General features: G+C 42.7%; 1 protein-coding gene across 6 annotated transcripts in view; it reads left to right on the forward strand.

The window, feature by feature from the left end:
• The window catches only part of AUTS2 (activator of transcription and developmental regulator AUTS2), a 1,113,014-nt gene that overhangs the window by 271,626 nt on the left and 823,829 nt on the right, over window positions 1–17,559 (forward strand). For all 6 annotated transcript variants that reach the window (XM_042970860.1, XM_042970862.1, XM_042970861.1 and 3 more), the window contains one exon: window positions 2,865–3,077. In XM_042970860.1, the coding sequence (XP_042826794.1) occupies window positions 2,865–3,077 (213 nt within the window). The remainder of the gene's footprint in view (window positions 1–2,864; window positions 3,078–17,559) is intronic.

Raw genomic sequence — 17,559 nt, forward strand, 5'->3', positions numbered from 1 at the left:
GTGCGGTGAGAATGCCTTGATTAATATGCTACATGAAAATAAAATGGATTTGGAAAAAATTATACCATACTCTCATAAATATTAATTCACATTTGTATGGAATTGCATATAATTTTCAATATACTTTGGAGCACCTTCCGTATGAAAGGAGATTTGGTCTCCAAAGAGAATGGCATAATTTTTTTAAAAGCGCAGTTGATACATTATTAAGTATCATTTGTTTATTAATCTGATACTCTACATGCATATAATGTGGGCAGTAGGTGGGTTGTGTGACAAAGAGAGGAGTGTTTTGTTTTTTTTTTTTAACCCCATGGGGAGTTGCTACATTACTCTTAGCAGAAATAGTACCACTGAGCACATTGCTTAGAAGCAGTCCACAATGCAACTCACCTGGCTGCTTCTGCTAGCATTGCGTCATTCCTGAGTATCTTTTCATGATAACTGACTGTTTTGGTTGCATGTGATGTTAAACGCAGCGTAGTTTGAGCTGAGCAGATGTCTGACATAGCTGACTGTGGTAGTGGACGCTGGAGAAAGGAATAAATACAGCAGACATTTATTGAACACTTACCATGTGTTAGGCATAGTGTACTAGGTTCTGAGACTGTGGAATCAATGCCCATGTGATCACTTCGATCCCAACTTGTCCCCTAAACACTGACCACCACATCCTCGTTGGCCCGGAGAGCTGCCTCTTCAATGGCAGAGGGTAAATCATCTGCACTGACAGCAGCTAGAAGTTAGACCAGAAGCCACTCATTTGCCTTATGAGATTGGTATTTTTGATGTCTTCTTGCTCCAGGGATAAGGCCTTTTACCCCTTCTGGGGTTTCTTGCTGTTTGCTGTGATCTTGTTTCAGCGATGCCTGCTAGGTTCCTTGGTTTCCTGTTTCAGTGAACTTTTCTAGTTTGCTTCACTCTGTGGTAGTGCCAGCTTGGGGTGTTGTTAACTCACTGTTGTGGCTTCATAGGTTTGGATAGTTTACCAGTTGTCTGACTTATTTATCTAGCAAACATGAACATATATACCACCTGTTATTTGCCTGACTCTCTATGTGAAGCATTGGGGTTACTGAGATGAATGGTAACTTAGTCTGTGCCCTGATTCTTTTAAGGGGTCATGCTGCCAGCTGCCTCAGGGCCTTGGCATAAGCTGTTCTCTCTGCTCAGACTTTCAGAACTAGGTCAAATGGTAGTCATCTCCTCAGCACCAACCCACTCTGCTGGATGAGACCATTTCCCCCAATTTTAGCTCCTTTTTTCTTTCCTTTAGAGCAGATAGTTCAGTTTGCAGTGAAATATTTGTGTGATTTGATTAGTATTTGTCCCTAAATTTTAAGCTCCATGAGGTGGGGATTTTTTCCACACAGGATTGTTTACCCAGTGCCTCTAGGACAATGCTAAGTTTGTACTTGGTATGGACTGGGTGCACACAGAATACTTGTTGAATGTGTGATGGCTTGAGAACAGCACTTTGCATTATAAGAAAGGTCTTCCTGAATGGGCAGCCCTGGTAAGAGTCCTTTAGGAAATGGGTGTGTGTGTGGACAGTAGGGCTTTGAGGCAGATGTAAAGGTCCCAGGTTCCGTACTTATTAGTATCAGCCCTGGCTGATCTGGGGAAAGAGCTTGAGGAACAGCGTGTATGTCAAATGGGCAGTGCTGGATATTGGGAAGCAGTAGGATAGAGAACTCCCCAGGGACAGAAGACTGTAAAGGAGGAGAGAGGGGGAAGGGGTAGGGGAGGTGGGAGAAGGGAAGGGGAAGAGAGAGAGAGAGAGGTATTTTTAAGGAGAAGGTAAAGGGAAACTTCCCTTTTAGTTATTGTTTGTTTTAATGTACATTTGTTTAGGACCACGGAAACAATTTATTTGTATAGGAGGTGAGGCTCCATGAAGGAGCATTGTTGTGTAAATAGGATCATGTGTACTCATTTACAAGTGACTGAGTGCTAAGTCTCTTTTAATTTCAGTGCTTAATGTGTACAACATTTCTCAGGGTTCAAAGGACATTGATTCATGTCCTACCAGTGGAGTACTTCAAGTGTCCTAAGGAATAATGGCAGTGTCAGGCTGTGGACCCAGGTCTTTTAGTCTTTCAGTAGATTCTGAGCTGTCTGCAGGCCCAGAGCTCGCTAGATCTCATAGCCTCAAATGCCCGCCTCTAGGCTCTACAGATGCTGCTTCCTATTCCAGGACATCCATTACCCTTCTCCTCCCCTTTCTACCCACCCCGCCCAACCACACAAAACAATAAATGAAAAGTTGCTGTAGATCTTGGTGATAATATTGTTGTTACATTTTGCAGAGAACTGGGAATTAAGGATGCTCAGAGGAACTTGTGGTAAAAATATATAATGCATTAAGGAAACATTTTAATCATATGAATTGATAGTTTCTTTCTTGCTGGCTCATGTCCACCTGGCCTGGTATAGTCAGTCTTTTTTTTTTTTTTTTTTTTTTTTTTTTAATCACGCATGCACTTAGTACTTCTTTTCTGAAACATAATTGACGTACCTATTTGGAAAGTGAGTGTATTGAGCCTCCTTGGGGAATGTCATTGTGTGCTGGACCTAGCTGAGAATCACACTGAAAGCCACTAAGCAGTGAAATCACTTTTAATGGACAGATGCTTTGTGCTTTGTTGACTTTTCTGCCCAACCAGAATAGAAAGGATCTATTTGTGGTGGCATTAGGGATTCAGAAAAATTGAGAGCCATGTTTCTCAGTTTTAGGTATTCTCATATCCTGCTTTCCTGCTTTCTCCTCTCCCTTCTTATGACCCCATTTAGCCTGTGTTTTGGATGTGACCTTAGACACCTGTGTAACCATCATTTCCCTTTCCTTCTCTTCTTTTCTATAGAAAGATGTAGCACTTAAGCCTCAGGAACGTGTGGAGAAACGCCAGACCCCTCTGACCAAGAAGAAACGAGAAGCACTTACTAACGGCCTGGCCTTTCATTCTAAGAAGAGTAGACTCAGCCACCCACATCATTACAGCTCAGACCGAGAGAATGACCGCAACCTCTGCCAGCACCTTGGGAAGAGGAAGAAGATGCCGAAGGGACTCAGACAGGTGAGGAAGTGTGGGTTTGTCCTTTTCTGTGGCTAGAAGATCCCTGCTTCAGATACCTGCCCCTCTGTGGTTCTTCCTGACAGGTGGAGAAGACGTCCTCATTGGGCTGCTGGAGGGTTGCCCCTCAGAGTTGTGTAAACAAGCCAAGCTCAGGGTTTTTATTACTTTTGAAACTTCAGCGTTGGTATCCTTGTCATCAGATGTGTTCACTGCAACAAAGCTTGATGCTGGTGCTACTGGTGTGTGGGGCAGACTGGCTGGCAGGGCAGAGATCTTCATAATTGGGACCAATGGAACGGGCAGGTGTGATCACATACATTGTGGATTTCAAGGTTCTGAGGTGTTAAAAATGTTTGTCCACACGCAGGCAGTGCCTTACATCAGATTTCTGCTTTCCAGAGCAGGTCAAGTATTGTGGCATGTGGGAGAGCAGTGGCAAAGAAACGAATTTGCCTTTCAGTTCTTCAGCTGTTCTCATAGTCCATAATTCAGGACTGTCTTTGTGATCTGCTGATTGTATGAAAGTCTGGTGATAGGGCCTACTGGTCTGTTAATAATTAGGTTTCAGTGATCCACAAGAAAATATAGCTCTTGGCATTTGGGGAGCCTTTCTGCCTGTGGAAATCCCCACATGAGATAGATTAATAATGAGAAACGAAGCTGTTTATAGCAATTTTTTCTGCACAAATCCAGAGGCTTTAGTGCCAGCTGAGTTACCTGTGTCCTGGGTGTGTTTTGTTTGTTTTTGGCGGGACCACTGGGTGGGATTGACTATCACTTGAAGGAAGCAGAGGAAGGGAATGTGGTTCACAGAGCAGGTGCTGCTAATTAGAAGCCAAACAGGTAATTTCCAGTTTGCAGATGTTTCTTTGCAGAGGGAGAAATCCGGGATCTTATAAAACAGTGGTTCCAAAGCTTCACAGATCATTAGAATCATATTATGAGTGTTAGTAAACACACACTTCTGGCCCCTCCTTAGGACCTAATCTCTAGGGGGCAAGGCACAGAACTTGGTGGTCTTAGAAATTTCCTATTTGATAACGGCCAGGCCAGTTTGGAAATCATTCTTCTAAAGCATCAAGAGAGAATTTTTGGTGGTGATTTTTAGTGAAAAGATTGGAAAGAGCAAAAGGCTCAATATGATGTAGCCTCTGCAATTAGAGCTGGGGTCACAGTTCAGCCTGATGGGTAATGAGAGAGGTATATTGCCGAGAAAACATCTCAAGTGATGGATGTCAGTCAGTGTGGATGCAGAAGGATCTCAGGGAAGCGTCCCCACATCTGACACACAGGGAATGTTTTCTGAAGGCACATATGTGTCCTGAAATGAAATGCCAGAATGGTGTTGTAATAGTGACTATTAACATTTATCTGATGCATACCATGTTACAGTCATTAACAAGGGAGTATGATCTGTCATTCTCACAATGACCCCGGGTAGTGGGTGATAAGATGTTTACTTTCCAGATGGGGAAACTGGATCTCAAAGAGGTAAAGTGACTTATCTCAGGCCTCTCACAATGAGATATGAGCCAGGGTTTAGACCCAGATTTCTTTGTATTGCTCTATTTTCCCTGTATATTCTGCCTCCTTTGTTTGAGATAAGGATTGTGCATGAAGAGAAAGAGAACTCCAGGTCACAGGTTGGAGGGGGTCTTACAAGTATTTCTAGGAACTATGTGAGTAGTTAAGTCATAGGGAGTGACTTTGGTTACAGAAATGGTGTATGAAGGCATAAGAAGAAACATAAACTACCAAGTTCAGAGGGCAGAGAAAGAGCTGGAAAGCTTGAACGCAACCACATTTGTATAAAGATTTCTTTTTTTAATTTTAAAAATAATTGTGGAAAGAGTGGAGTGAGGGAGGAAGGGCTAGGGTCTATAAAAGGTGATATTCCTGTGGTATATGTGACTCCCAACCCACGCTTCTCTGTATGAGGTATGTGAGAAAGGTCATTCTTCCCGCTGGAGAGAGGCTGCAGTGTGACCACTACCACTCCCCCAGGCCCTCCCTCCCAACAGGGTTGGAGGAAGGCTTCCTACCTTCCAGACAAGAAACCAATTTAATCCTGAGTCTACAGTAAACTCTGGTTCCTCATCCTTGACTCTCTAATCCCAGACTTCATTTGACTTTTCCACTCTCTGTGCTCAAAATTCTTCTTTCTCCCTCGTCCTCGTGTGATCATCAAAGAAGGCCAGGACTTGTATGTCTCAGATTCAGGTAGCTTTTGGTTCTAATGGTCATCCTTCTGGTACAAAATGGCACTTGAAATCAAAGCTATCCTTCTTTTAGGCAAAATATTTGAAAAGCAATTATTTTGACTCCTTATGAATCATGGAGAAGGAAAGAATGAATCGTACCTTTCTGGTCAATGTAAGAGTTTTCAAAACAAGTGGTGTTTTTCTTATCTTCAGTGTTGATGCCAAAATATACTCCCCAAATCGAGTGTTGTGTTTCTAGTAGGAAGGGAAGCAGAAGTTGATAACTGAAATAAAGCTCTAATACTTTTCAATTGTAGTCTTCCTAGAATCACATGTACTATTTCGAAACCTTGAACAAATCGCTGTGTGTTGCTGGAAGGTGAGGGGTTTGGCCTAGGTGATTTCTCAAGCTCCTCTCTCTGAGTTCCATGGTTCTTTAAATTGATGAACAACACAGAGACACATAATGTTTTCAAGGTCTATAAAGGAAGACTGCAGGAGGTCTGAGTGTATTTCAGTTCGGAGTCTCTAGTTGATAATTGTGTGAAGTCATTTAAAAGAGAAAAGTGGGAGGCAGAGGCATGGCTACGTGTGTGTTGCCCAGACAGGTGCTCTCTGTTGTGTGATCATGGGTAAAAGATGACACACACAGGTGCTTAAGGGCCACAGCACATGCTCAAAAGCTTGTGCTAACGGTACTGGACGTTGCTTTCCTGTTGTGCTAGATGCATGGACACATCACAGTTACTTTTTCCCTTGCCTTTGCCTCCTACCAGATAAAGTAGCTGAATCTGACCATCTTAACTGGGAGGGGGCCTTGAGATGAGAATGTCCTTGAGGAGAATTTCAAAATTAATGGATTGTTGCTTAGTGCCTCTTACTGAGGGAGTTATAATCGGAAGAACTACAGAGGAAAGAGGGCCGTAGGAGGTGAGAATTTCGTCTTTATTTTTGACTTGGTGAGAGTGGATTAGGTTTGCATCTTATTAGGAAATGATACTTCCTGAGCAGGCACCTTAATGCACAGCTTTCCTGTAATTATGGGAAGATGTTACTCCTTCATGGAGAGGAAATAATAAGATTTTTTTTTTTTTCTGAAAAACCGTTGAAGGCAACTAATCTTTTTACCAGGAGAGTGCAATTATATACTTTTATAAGAGAGATGCGTAGTTCTAAAATCAAGCTGCTTTTTCCTTCTCTTGCCTGATTATGAAACCTCAATTCTTGTGGTATTTTCTCATACTGGGAAAAGAAAGCTTTTTAACTGGCACTTAACCACCCCAGTGGAACTTACTTGTTGGATTATGTTGTTAAGTATAAATACATACTCACGTAGAGGATGCTGCGCTGGCAGCTGTCTTTTAAAATGGCAGCACCTTTTTATATGGTAGGTTTGAACATTCTCCTTAATTTCCAAAGGGGGTTTTTAAAAAGGAAAAGAGGAATAAGTTAACTTTTACAAAAGAATGCATGTCTTTCTGACCCCCTAGCCTTATATATATCCCGCACAGAACTATTTGCTCATGATGGGAACATTCAGACATTATATTTAAACAGTTTTAGCTTTTAATTTTTAACTAGTACTTTTAAAAAAGTACTAGTAAAGATGTGTGGTAGAGTTTTTGTCCCCCTCTTTACTTAGACTTGGCACTGGGAAACCAGAACAGAGCTGCCCAGGTTGTCTGTGTAAGGAGCCTGATTCTCTACCTGCCAGACTAAGTCACAGTGAAACTGCTAAGGGACACAATGAAGTGACCCACGGCCAAACCCTCTAGCCAACTTAGGACTTCCTCAGAAGCATTTTTGGAAAATGTAACTCTTCCCAGGGCGTTGAGTTTTCTTTCAGTATATCTCACTTCTAGACCACAGGAGAGGATTTAAAATTTTACTACTTTGTAGTTGAAAACACAGAGAGCAAAGGAGTTTTAAAAATAGAGAAGCAATGAGGAAAAGTTAATGGGAGTTAGGAGAACTCTCAGATTTGGCTCCGAATCGGTGTTCCTGAACTTCCATTTAGTCCATTAGCCTGCCTTTTCTCTCTCTAGTAGGAACTGAACCAGAGGAAATAGGCTTAAATGAACTAGGAGGAATTTTTAGGCCATATGAACTCTTACAACAAACAGATATCAGAATGGATCATCAAAATAAACCACAGTGTCTCCCTCCTAACTGAATTTCAGTTTCTAAAAAGGCGTTCAGCTAAGGATGGGATTTCTGAGACAAAGAGGCAACCTACTGAGATTGCTTCTCGCCACAGGAGGATACCATTTGAGAGGGAAGTAAAGGGATTTGGGAATATTTCAGGACCCTAGCAGGTAGACTCTAACTTTGCTGATGAGAATGGCTTGTGTGGTTTAAAAATCTTTATACAAGTTGATGTGGGTGCTTGTAAGGAGTGGAAGTTGGGTCCTCTCTTTGAAAATCTAGTATGGTGGAATCAGACTATGTGGAGAATTTATAGCTGACACTGTAGAAACCAAAAATGTATTCTGATGTCTAGGAAGAAGAGGGACTGATCCCGATGCCGAGTCTTTAAAGTTAGAGCTGTTGTGGTTGCATCTGCTTTTTGTATTGCCTTTGCATGTTGGCCTTATGTGGAATAAGGTGGCTGTGTTGGTGGCACGGAAGGGCCCAGGTGACCGAGCCATCACCTGTGCTTCCATCCATCCTGCTAGAGCGGTCTGTCTCTGCCCATGCTCGGTCCCGATGAGAGCGTTCACTATCGGAAGCTGATCCTTTATTTCAGTGTGACTGACTCAGGTTGTGTGACGACTGCTTTGTGACATTGTTACTAGTAGAAATTAACTTGCAAAGGAGGATTTATGACGTGCAACTTTGATTAAACAGATCCAGTTCAAGTCCTATTTCGGAAGACGGCTAATTAGTTTTGGGTAGAAATCCAGCCTGAAATCACACAGGTATTTATCCAGCTTGACTCAAGAGCCTACAAATTTCTGGAAATCAGAACATTTGAAACACTAATGCAATTAGGGATTATACTTTGGTAATGAAAAGACCTGTGAACCTCGTGAGGTCCTCTTTCATAAATACATTCGTTATAGCGGTTAAATGACTGGAGGTACATTGAGCTAGTGTCAAGACATTGAGCTGCAGTTAAACCGTTTTTATTTCATACTTGGGACTTTCATGTTCAGTGTGTTCTTGGAATTTCATTTGCTTTTTTCAAAAATTGTGTTGTCACATGAAGGTTACAAACTGAGATAGTAAATAAAATCCTCTGTTTTTCCTGCTGATGAATTTAAGTTGCACATTATTTTTTTCCCCTTTGCTTAAACTACAGAAAGAGGAATAAAAACAGCTAATAAAAGGTTGGGAGGAGAAAGACTGGCTTATAACTGCTCTTGGAATGTTGATTAACTCGAAATAAGGGTAAGATGTCAGATTTTGATATCTCGAGGAACCCACAATCCAGGCTTGTCTCTGTTCAGAATTAGGTGTGTATTGTATTGGAGGTATTTGGAAAACATGGGACTAACACAGTAGCAAGTTACATGAATGTTTTTGTTGTTGTTTTAATTTGGGCATTTGGAGACAGCGACAGGTTTTTTTTTTGTTTTTTGTTTTTTTTTTAAGATCTAGAATTCTGGTTTTGTGTCTCCTGTCTCCTTAGCTTGTTGTCTGGGATATATTCCACCAGTCCTGGATGTTGGTAAGAGTGATAATAAGCGTCATTTGACCTCAGTGAGACAGATGTTTGGAGTGATGTGACCAGGAATAAATCTTAACCCAAGTGATATAGATAATATTTAATTAAAAATTTGGTAAAAATGGACTAAAAGAGGACATAGCACATTGACTACCACCTCATAAAACAAAACCTACAGAGACAAGACAGGCTAAACTGGAAAAGGATCTGCATGCAATTTAAAAAATGGTTGAGTGATCCTGGGACCTATAGAAATGGCTCCATTGAAAAAAAAGAAACAACAGTGGTACTCTCTAAATCCCAGAGTAAGAATATGTTATATGTGTGTATGCACGGAACTTTATTAAGGCCCATTTAAATTCTGTATGTCGTGGGGCATCTGGGTGGCTCGGTCGGTGAGTTTGGGCCTCGCGCCGGGCTCTGTGCTGACAGTTCAGAGCCTGGACCTTGTTTCGGATTCTGCGTCTCCCTTTCTCTCTGCCCCTCCCCTACTCATGCCCAATCTCTCTCAAAAATAAACAAACATTAATAAAAAATTTTTTTTAAATCCTACATATTGTTAGAGGAGTAAGAAGGATCAAGCCAGAGAAATGGTTTTCAGCTCTGTCCACCATAAATTCCTATGGTGTGGGTGATCGGAGACCGAGGGAGTGTGTTTTCCCTTTACACCACACTTCTGATAGTTGCTGGGGGCTGATAGGACTTCCTTTCTTTATTTAAGAGTGCATTTTGTGTTCATTTAATTTTAAGTTTTTCCCTCTTCTGATGATACGATGTTATCCGCACGTGGCCAGATCTTAGTTGCAAAATGTGAAACAAGCCTCCATGCGTTCTGCATTCTAATCTCCGCTCACAGCCCTCCCGTCTCCACACAAGCCTGCACATGACAGGTAGTGAGTGGGAGGTGGGAGTGGGTGGGTGGCTGTGTGGTTTGCAGTGGTGGTGGTGGGGAGCCGAGCAGATGGCTGTGATAGCCACATGTTGCGAGATTCCCGTGGGAGTTGATGGTGGTGACAGGCGACTCACAATGTGCTATTTACAGTTTGGGTTTGCAGTCTTTCAGTGACATCTGAATGCTCTTTAGCAACTGCTTTCATTACTGCCTTTCGAGGAGCTGCTAATTGAAAATGAAATTGTGGGTGGGCTCTAAGGCAGGCACAGGCAGCTCTCTGTGGTAAATGTTGCCTGAGAACTGTCGGATGTCTTGATGCCCAATTTGTAATTCTTTTTCCAAGGAGGAAAAGCCAAAGGTGCATTTGAAGACTCGGTGTGTGCTCCTAGGCAGAGCTGACTGCCTCATCCTGCCCAGAGAGCCAAATGTGCACTCACTGGGCTGGAAACCAAGCCATCTGCCCATGGCTCACCTTTGTGTGGTTCTTGTTAAATGTGAATAACTGCGTAAGGTTCTTATTTTAAGTCTGCTGACATCTTGTACTCTCCGTTAGTTTTTTGTAGGACATCATCCTTCCTTTTTCCTCTGCTCTTCTCTGTGCAGGAGAAAATGATTATCTGATCTCTTGAACCTTGAGATATTATATACAAGGTCTCGCATAGAACTTTCCTTCCTATAAACCTTTTCCTATGATACCATTCTGTTGAGGGCATTTGGGGGCCTCCGGGCACAATGAGGGAAGAGGAAGGTGGTTGATTTGATTGGACTTTGCCAGTGGATGATGTTCTTGATTCTCTTATGACTGCTTCCAGCTGTGGGATTGTCATTTATACCTCATCTTCAGAGTTGTCAGCTAAAGCGTCAGTAGCATTTCTGAAATGGTAGCTTTTGTAAGTGTTGATATGCCAAATTATTGTATTGGCCATTCTGAAAATAGTTTTGCACAGAGGAATCTTGTGCTGAACAAGGAATGACCTCCCTCTTGGAAGTATTGTTAGCTATCTTTTTAATTAAATATGAAGATAGATACAATATTACCATTCTTTTTAGCTTTCCCTTGAACATTTCATTTCAGTGAATACTTTCTGAGACAGAACTGCACTAAATTCTGTGCTCTGTTTGAGTAGGACTGATACTTGCTTTTACACAGTCCCTGAAGTCAGGCTGTGGGGACCTGATGGCACACCCTTTGCTGTGCTTAACCCTCAGTCCCACTAGACCTGCCTTACCATGGGAACCCAGCTGTTTTAATGTACTTGAGTTACTGCTGGGTCCTAATGATGTTTAAAAGAACCTATTTTTGGTATTCTAAATGATTCTAGAGCATTGCCTATTGATGCAAGTATTGATAAATTTTCTATGTCAAGCAGATAGAAGAAAGTCTTGCAAGAGCTCTGGGTCTTTACCCACGTAGGGCTCTGTGCACATCCTTACCCTAGTACTCATAAACACACATGGAGAGGACACCAGAATGGCTCACAAGCACGGGCAAGTCTGTCAGGGCCCACCTGGTATCTTTTAGGAGCCCTGCCTTGTGGCCCGCTGAGACACAGCCTGCAGTCATTGGTCACAGCTCTGCAGAAGCTGCCACTTTGCCCTCGCGTCTGCCTCCAGGGACACAGATGTGGCGGGTCATTCTGTGACTGCTGCACCTGCATTTGCTCAGGAAGTGCTCGTGTCATAGGTCTTGAAATCATGTAATATAAACCTGGACAGGTCCTAATTGCTGGTGATGGTTCTGAGTGGCTGAGATTGGCTGTAATTAGATTGAGAGGCAATTAGCTGTGTGGATAGGGAACATACAGAATAATGTTTCTCGAAGGGTGGTCTTTGGACCACCTATGTCGGGACAGCTCCAGGGGTCTTGTTAGCAGACACATTCCCAGGCATCACCCCTGTGTGGAGCCAGAGTCCCTTGGGTGGGGGCCAGAATGTGGAACCAGCTTCCTCAGGTGACTCCAGTGCACGTGCTGCCGAGAATCAGACTTGCAAGTGAACTGACTTGTCCTATTGCTTATTTTTAGAAAAGGGAAAAGGAACAGTACTATGCTGTTTGCAAAACTGGTAACAAATCTTAAATTTTTAAACCACTTCTTGTGTGAAAATAATTTATCAATACTAGGATCTATTCATGTTCTGTGTATTTGCCAATTAAGGTTTTTTTTTTTTTCCCAAACTGGCAAAAAGAAATATTTCTCCTAAATGCCATAGACATTATATTACAAAAAATTATGTTTTCAAAATGACTGCTTTTTAGTAGGAGTGTACTGGAATATCCCTTTGGTAGAACAATTATGTTATATTCCTTTCTCTGTAAATCTACCAGCTCCCTCAAATAACACAGCTTTTTATACATATGGTAACGGGACATTTTTCATTCTGCATATTTCTCTGTTTTCAGCACTACATTGGTTTGTAAGTTGTGTGAGTACTCCATATTTAAAAAACTGGTGGTGTTAGGGGGCAAGTGTGAGTGAGATCTGATAATTCTGGCTATGGGTTGGTGGGGGCTGAAGACCATTAACTGTTTTCTTCATTACCAAGAAAGCTTCAGTGTAATAAAATGCTATACTTGAATTTCTGGTTTGGGCTCAACAAATTCAAAGGGAAATATTTTCCTTCCTGAAACCAAACAGAATGAAGGTCCTCCGAAGAATTTTTGTTTAAGTAGCAGAACCTACACTTAGGATTTAACAGCTGCCCGAGGTGTGTCAACAGTAGGTAGTATTTGTTTTTAATGCACTGATTGTGCTCTGAGGCCAGACAGGCTGTTCCCCTGGAGCTGAGTGCCGAATGATCTACTGAGTAGTTGCTAACGAAACTGCCACCCTGTACGAGTAAGACCCCTAATAACAGCTTTGGATTTTAAATAGAAGTACTATCCTTTGGCTTCCCTGAGAAGTAATGAAAGTGATGAGAAGAGCCCCTGACGCTCAGGTGGAATATAAAGCGGGGTAACGGGCCAGCACGCATTGCTGGAAGGTTGAATGGTGCTTTTTGAAAACGAAGCAGCCCTGGTACGCTTTCCGTTAAACACGCAGAGTTCGTCCTAGAGTTCCCCTGTGCGACATAGAGATGATCGCTGTCAAGCTTTTTAAAGCAGACAAGTCTATTTTCTAATGGAAAGGTGGTATAATAAAGAGTTAAGCAGCCCGCTTGCAAAATTTATCGTCACCTGCTTCTCACGTCCGCATATGAAAACTCTAAATCTGTATTTGTCACGTGAACAGAGCAGGGGGGAGGACGGACAGAGGCATGGAGGGGTGCAGTCAGTCATGTGTGCCAACCGCATGGGGGTATCTGTCTCCTGCTCCCTGGGTTCCGCAGGTTGAGTGAGGAGACGCACTGACAGACCGCACTGTTTTAAGGGAAGGATGTGGACTTGAAATAACCTTTCCCCAGGATTCTGACCCTGCTCTTCTCCACCTCCTTTTCCAACCTCGCAGCTCATCTTTCTCTTTCCCTTCCTGCCTTTGAGCCTGCCTTCAGGCTAGACCTTCAGCTCTTTGGTTTTCATCTTCCAGACAGCATCTGGAGCCTGCTTCCCGACCCAGACAGACAGAATTGCGTGGGAAACCACTTAGGTTTGCTCCCAAAGTTACAAGTGCCCTTTCCACCTCCCGGTTCCCTGCTCTCTTGACCGTGGTGGCCCTTTTCAGTCAACATTTATGCTTATCATCTTATCGGGTGGTTCGATAAGATGGTTCAGCAATGTTTCACTCATTGACGTTGTACTCTCTCATTAAAGGTATTTCAGGGGACATCCAGAGCCAACTAAATGAAACATCAGCCCATTACTGTAGGAGGAGATGTTAGGTCCTAACTGAGTGTGCCCGGCTTGCTGTTCTTGTTTCTGTCCTACCCCGCTGCGCTCCATGAACACCACACTGCAGCTACGGTTGCTGTTATTTGCATGAGCCCCGTGCTTTCTCCACGCTGTGCTTATGCTGTTCACCTTGTTTGGAACAGCCTTTTCCAACTGTCACATTTGTCTTTCAGCAACTGCCTCAGAGACGCTTATTGCTTGAAGCTTTTAATGATTTTTTCCTTCATAATTAAATGTATTTTTTTCAAAACTCCCACAATCCTTTGTTTATAACTAGGGTGACCCCAGAATTTCTCACCTAATATAGGACATTTCTGAGCGTGAAAGAGGGCACAATTAATAATTACCTAGGAACCGGGGCGCCCGGGTGGCTCAGTCGGTTAAGCGTCCGACTTCAGCTCAGGTCACGATCTCACAGACCGTGAGTTCGAGCCCCGCGTCGGGCTCTGGGCTGATGGCTCAGAGCCTGGAGCCTGCTTCTGATTCTGTGTCTCCCTCTCTCTCTGCCCCCTCCCCTGTTCATGCTCTGTCTCTGTCTCGAAAATAAATAAACGTTAAAGAAAAAAAAAAAAGAAAACAGTTTAAAAAATAAAAAAAAAAAAATAAAAAATAATAAAAAAAAAAATTACCTAGGAACCATAAGCACGAATCAGGACTTCCTGGAAAACTGGCTTGTGTGGTCACTCTATTTATAATTCATTCGCTTTTGACCTTTTTTCATTTTGTACTCTTAGAGTGGCTGTGTACATGTCGTTGTCCCCACCTAAACCCAAACTGTCTGAGGATATTGCTCTGTGACTCCACGAGGGGTCCAGGCTTGTGTCGCATGTAGAAAGGTAAAACTCTTGAAATCCTCAGCTGTCCCTGCCTTGAAAAAACTCATGTTTCCCATTTTCATTCTTGAACCCTTTCAATGTATTCTTTATATCCCAGCCAGTGTGATCCTTTAAAAATAAGCATTGGATCATATTATCCCAGATGTAAGTCCTCTTAATGGCTTCTCCACGTATTCAAATTAAAATTCAGTCTCCTGGGAGCTACAGCACTTGGTTTTGCAACTCCCTTTCTTCACTGCAGCACCTGTTAGCCTCTGTCTCTCACTGGCGCCTGCCCTCGGACCTTCCTTCGTCTGACACGTCAGGTTCTTTGCCACTGTGGTTACCTTACACGTGCTGTTCCCTCCAGCTGAAGTGGTCTTTCCCCTGCTCTTTGCGTCATGAGCTCTTTCTCGCCCTTTGGTACTGAGCTGAAATGTCATCTGCTCAGAGGGACTCTTCCTGACCCTATTCACCCCAGGTTTTGCCTTTAGTCCTCTGTCCTTTACACCCATCCTTTTTATTTCTAACGCTTAGCATAATTTACACTTTTTTTTTCCTGTATTCTTCTTTCGTGTGTGCCTCTTCTGCTAGAATCCTGGCTCTCCTGAAAGAAAGTATTGTATCCATTTTCTCCACCCTTATGTCTGTCTGTTTGTTGGACATTGCCTGGCACCTAAGAAAGTGCTTAATAATTGAATGAAGTTTGGCATGATTACTATTTTTTTGATTGATGATGTTGCCAATCACATTCTCTTGTTGTATTCCAATGTTAATTGCTTACGGGGAAAAAAAAAAGCCCATTTAACGTGACCTTTGGTTTCCCTCTTGGGGGATATGAATATAAAATGAGATACTGATCAACACATACACACCAGGCAAAAACTTATTCCAAGATATCACTGCCCTCCTGGTGGATGCTGTCTGCTCTTCTCCCATGGGCGCTATCAGCAGTCTGTCCTCCCAGTGTTGTAGCCCATCAGGATAGCTGCACCATGGCTGGGGCAGCCAGGAAGACCTGGCCTTGGGAAACTACAGCCTTCCTCCTTTCGCAGATGATCTGAAAGCAGCCTGCCAAGCGGCAGAGACACAGCTGAAGCTGGCTGGGTGTGAGGTGGAGTTTTCTGAGCACTCTTGTACATGCAAATATTTGTGTGGGGCTGTCTTTTTTTTAACCATAAACTTACAAACTATTTTTAGCATCAAAGCATGAATAGCAGTCTTTGCACTATAAATTGTTGTCCCACATGCCCTCTCTCTAAAATATCTTGACTTTAGAAAACAGTTTAATTTTATGTCCTTTATAAGGTGGCTTAATTAATTCGTTCTCCACATACTTGCTTGGTCAGCAAACATTTACTGAGCATCCTTTGTGTGTGAACGTTGTACCAGAGACTCTGACATAACAGAAAGGATGTGTGTACCGTGGCTGCCCCTGATGCGTGCACAGCTTGGCAGAGCCACCCTGGCCTCGTGCAGAAGTCTTAGCGTGAGGGAGGCATCTGGGTGGATAAAGTGCAGTTTGAAGGGAGACACGGTTGAGCGTCTCTTAGAGAATGGATACCTTCAGATATGTGTAGGAAGGCCCTTTGAAATGGTTTCTTTTCCACCACACTGTTTTTCTTGACCTCCTCTCTGCTTTTTTAAGAAACTTCTGAGAATAAGACTCTGTCTTACTAAAGGCATCAGTAACTGTTACATGTAGTGCTGTGTTGTTTTATTAGTTGTCTTGTCTTGGGTTCTTAGTTTTACAAATACAGGCTTTGGCAGTCTCAGCTGCAACTTAGTGGGAATTACCTGGCCCAGTTATTTATTATTAAATAACTATGATTAGAGAACTAGATTATCAAAATCCTAATGGATGCCCATTGTTTCCAGAACAGGTACAGTTTTTAGAAATGGATGTGCTATGGTTACAAACCCAGTTGTTACCTCTTACTCTGGGAACTCATGGTATAGGAAAGTCCTGTTTCCGTCTGGAGGTGCAGCTGATCTGTACAAAGAAGAAACCAAATGTCTCTCACTTTCTGTCATTCCTGTTTACTTGGAGGTAGACAGTCATTTTTAATGCAAGTAGAGCTTCAGATATTCTAAAATATTCAAAAGGAATATTTGCATAGACACTGCGATCGTAACACTTATAGTGCAAACACTGATGGTGAGTGTAAAGTGAATGATCCCAGGTATAGATTATAGATCCGTTCCCAATTTGCTAGCAAGTTATTTTTTCTCGCAAAAGATAATTTGTAAATTGCTGTTTTGGGGTTTGGAAATCCTAACTTTCTTAGCAAGTGTTAGAAATGGTGGTTTCCCAGTGAATTTTTCAAAAAACTGTTCTGTAAGGTTTACTCCTCCTCTCATGCTCCTCCCTTCCCCTTGGCATCCAGTCATTAAGTATTTCTTGACCATAATACACTCTTGTGGGCAGACATAATTTTAGGTGTGTGTCACAAACAAAATGACAGAAGTCTCTGCATGGGAGGAATTTATGTTCTGGTCCTTATAGCTATGGACAAATGCATTTAAATGTCCAACCCAGACCTTTCTTCTCAGCTTTGAGGTTCGTAAACCCGGTGCTTATCAGTTTTTTTTCCCACCTGGAACATCTGCAAGCATTTCAAACTCAACATGTGTCTCATTGACAGCTACTGTAGTAGCTGCCCTCAATTTGCTGTTTCTCTTTCATTTCCTCCCTTAGTTGATGTGCGCACCATCCACTAGACATCCAAGCCATTAATCTGCTCGTGCCGGAAACCTGGAAGCCCTACTCCTCTTCCTCCTCCTATCTGCACATCCTGTCGATTCGTGTCCCATGTGTTTCTCGTCTGTTTCTCTGCATTTACCACTTTGCACCGTTTCTGTCACTGCATTGGTCAGGTCTCCCTTCTCTTGACTATATTATGACAGTAGCTTTCTACCTAGCCTCCAGTCTCGCTGTTCTGCGATCCATCCTCCAAATCCCTTCTAATGTCATTTTGACAACGTGCAAATTGAATCATGTTGCTTGCTTGAGGAGTTTTCACGGACTCTCCTTTCAAGCTCAACTTCAGCTTCTTTACATGGCGTAGAAGCGCATGCACG

The sequence above is a fragment of the Panthera tigris genome, chromosome E3 (assembly GCF_018350195.1).
Source record: "Panthera tigris isolate Pti1 chromosome E3, P.tigris_Pti1_mat1.1, whole genome shotgun sequence".
NCBI lineage: Eukaryota > Metazoa > Chordata > Mammalia > Carnivora > Felidae > Panthera > Panthera tigris.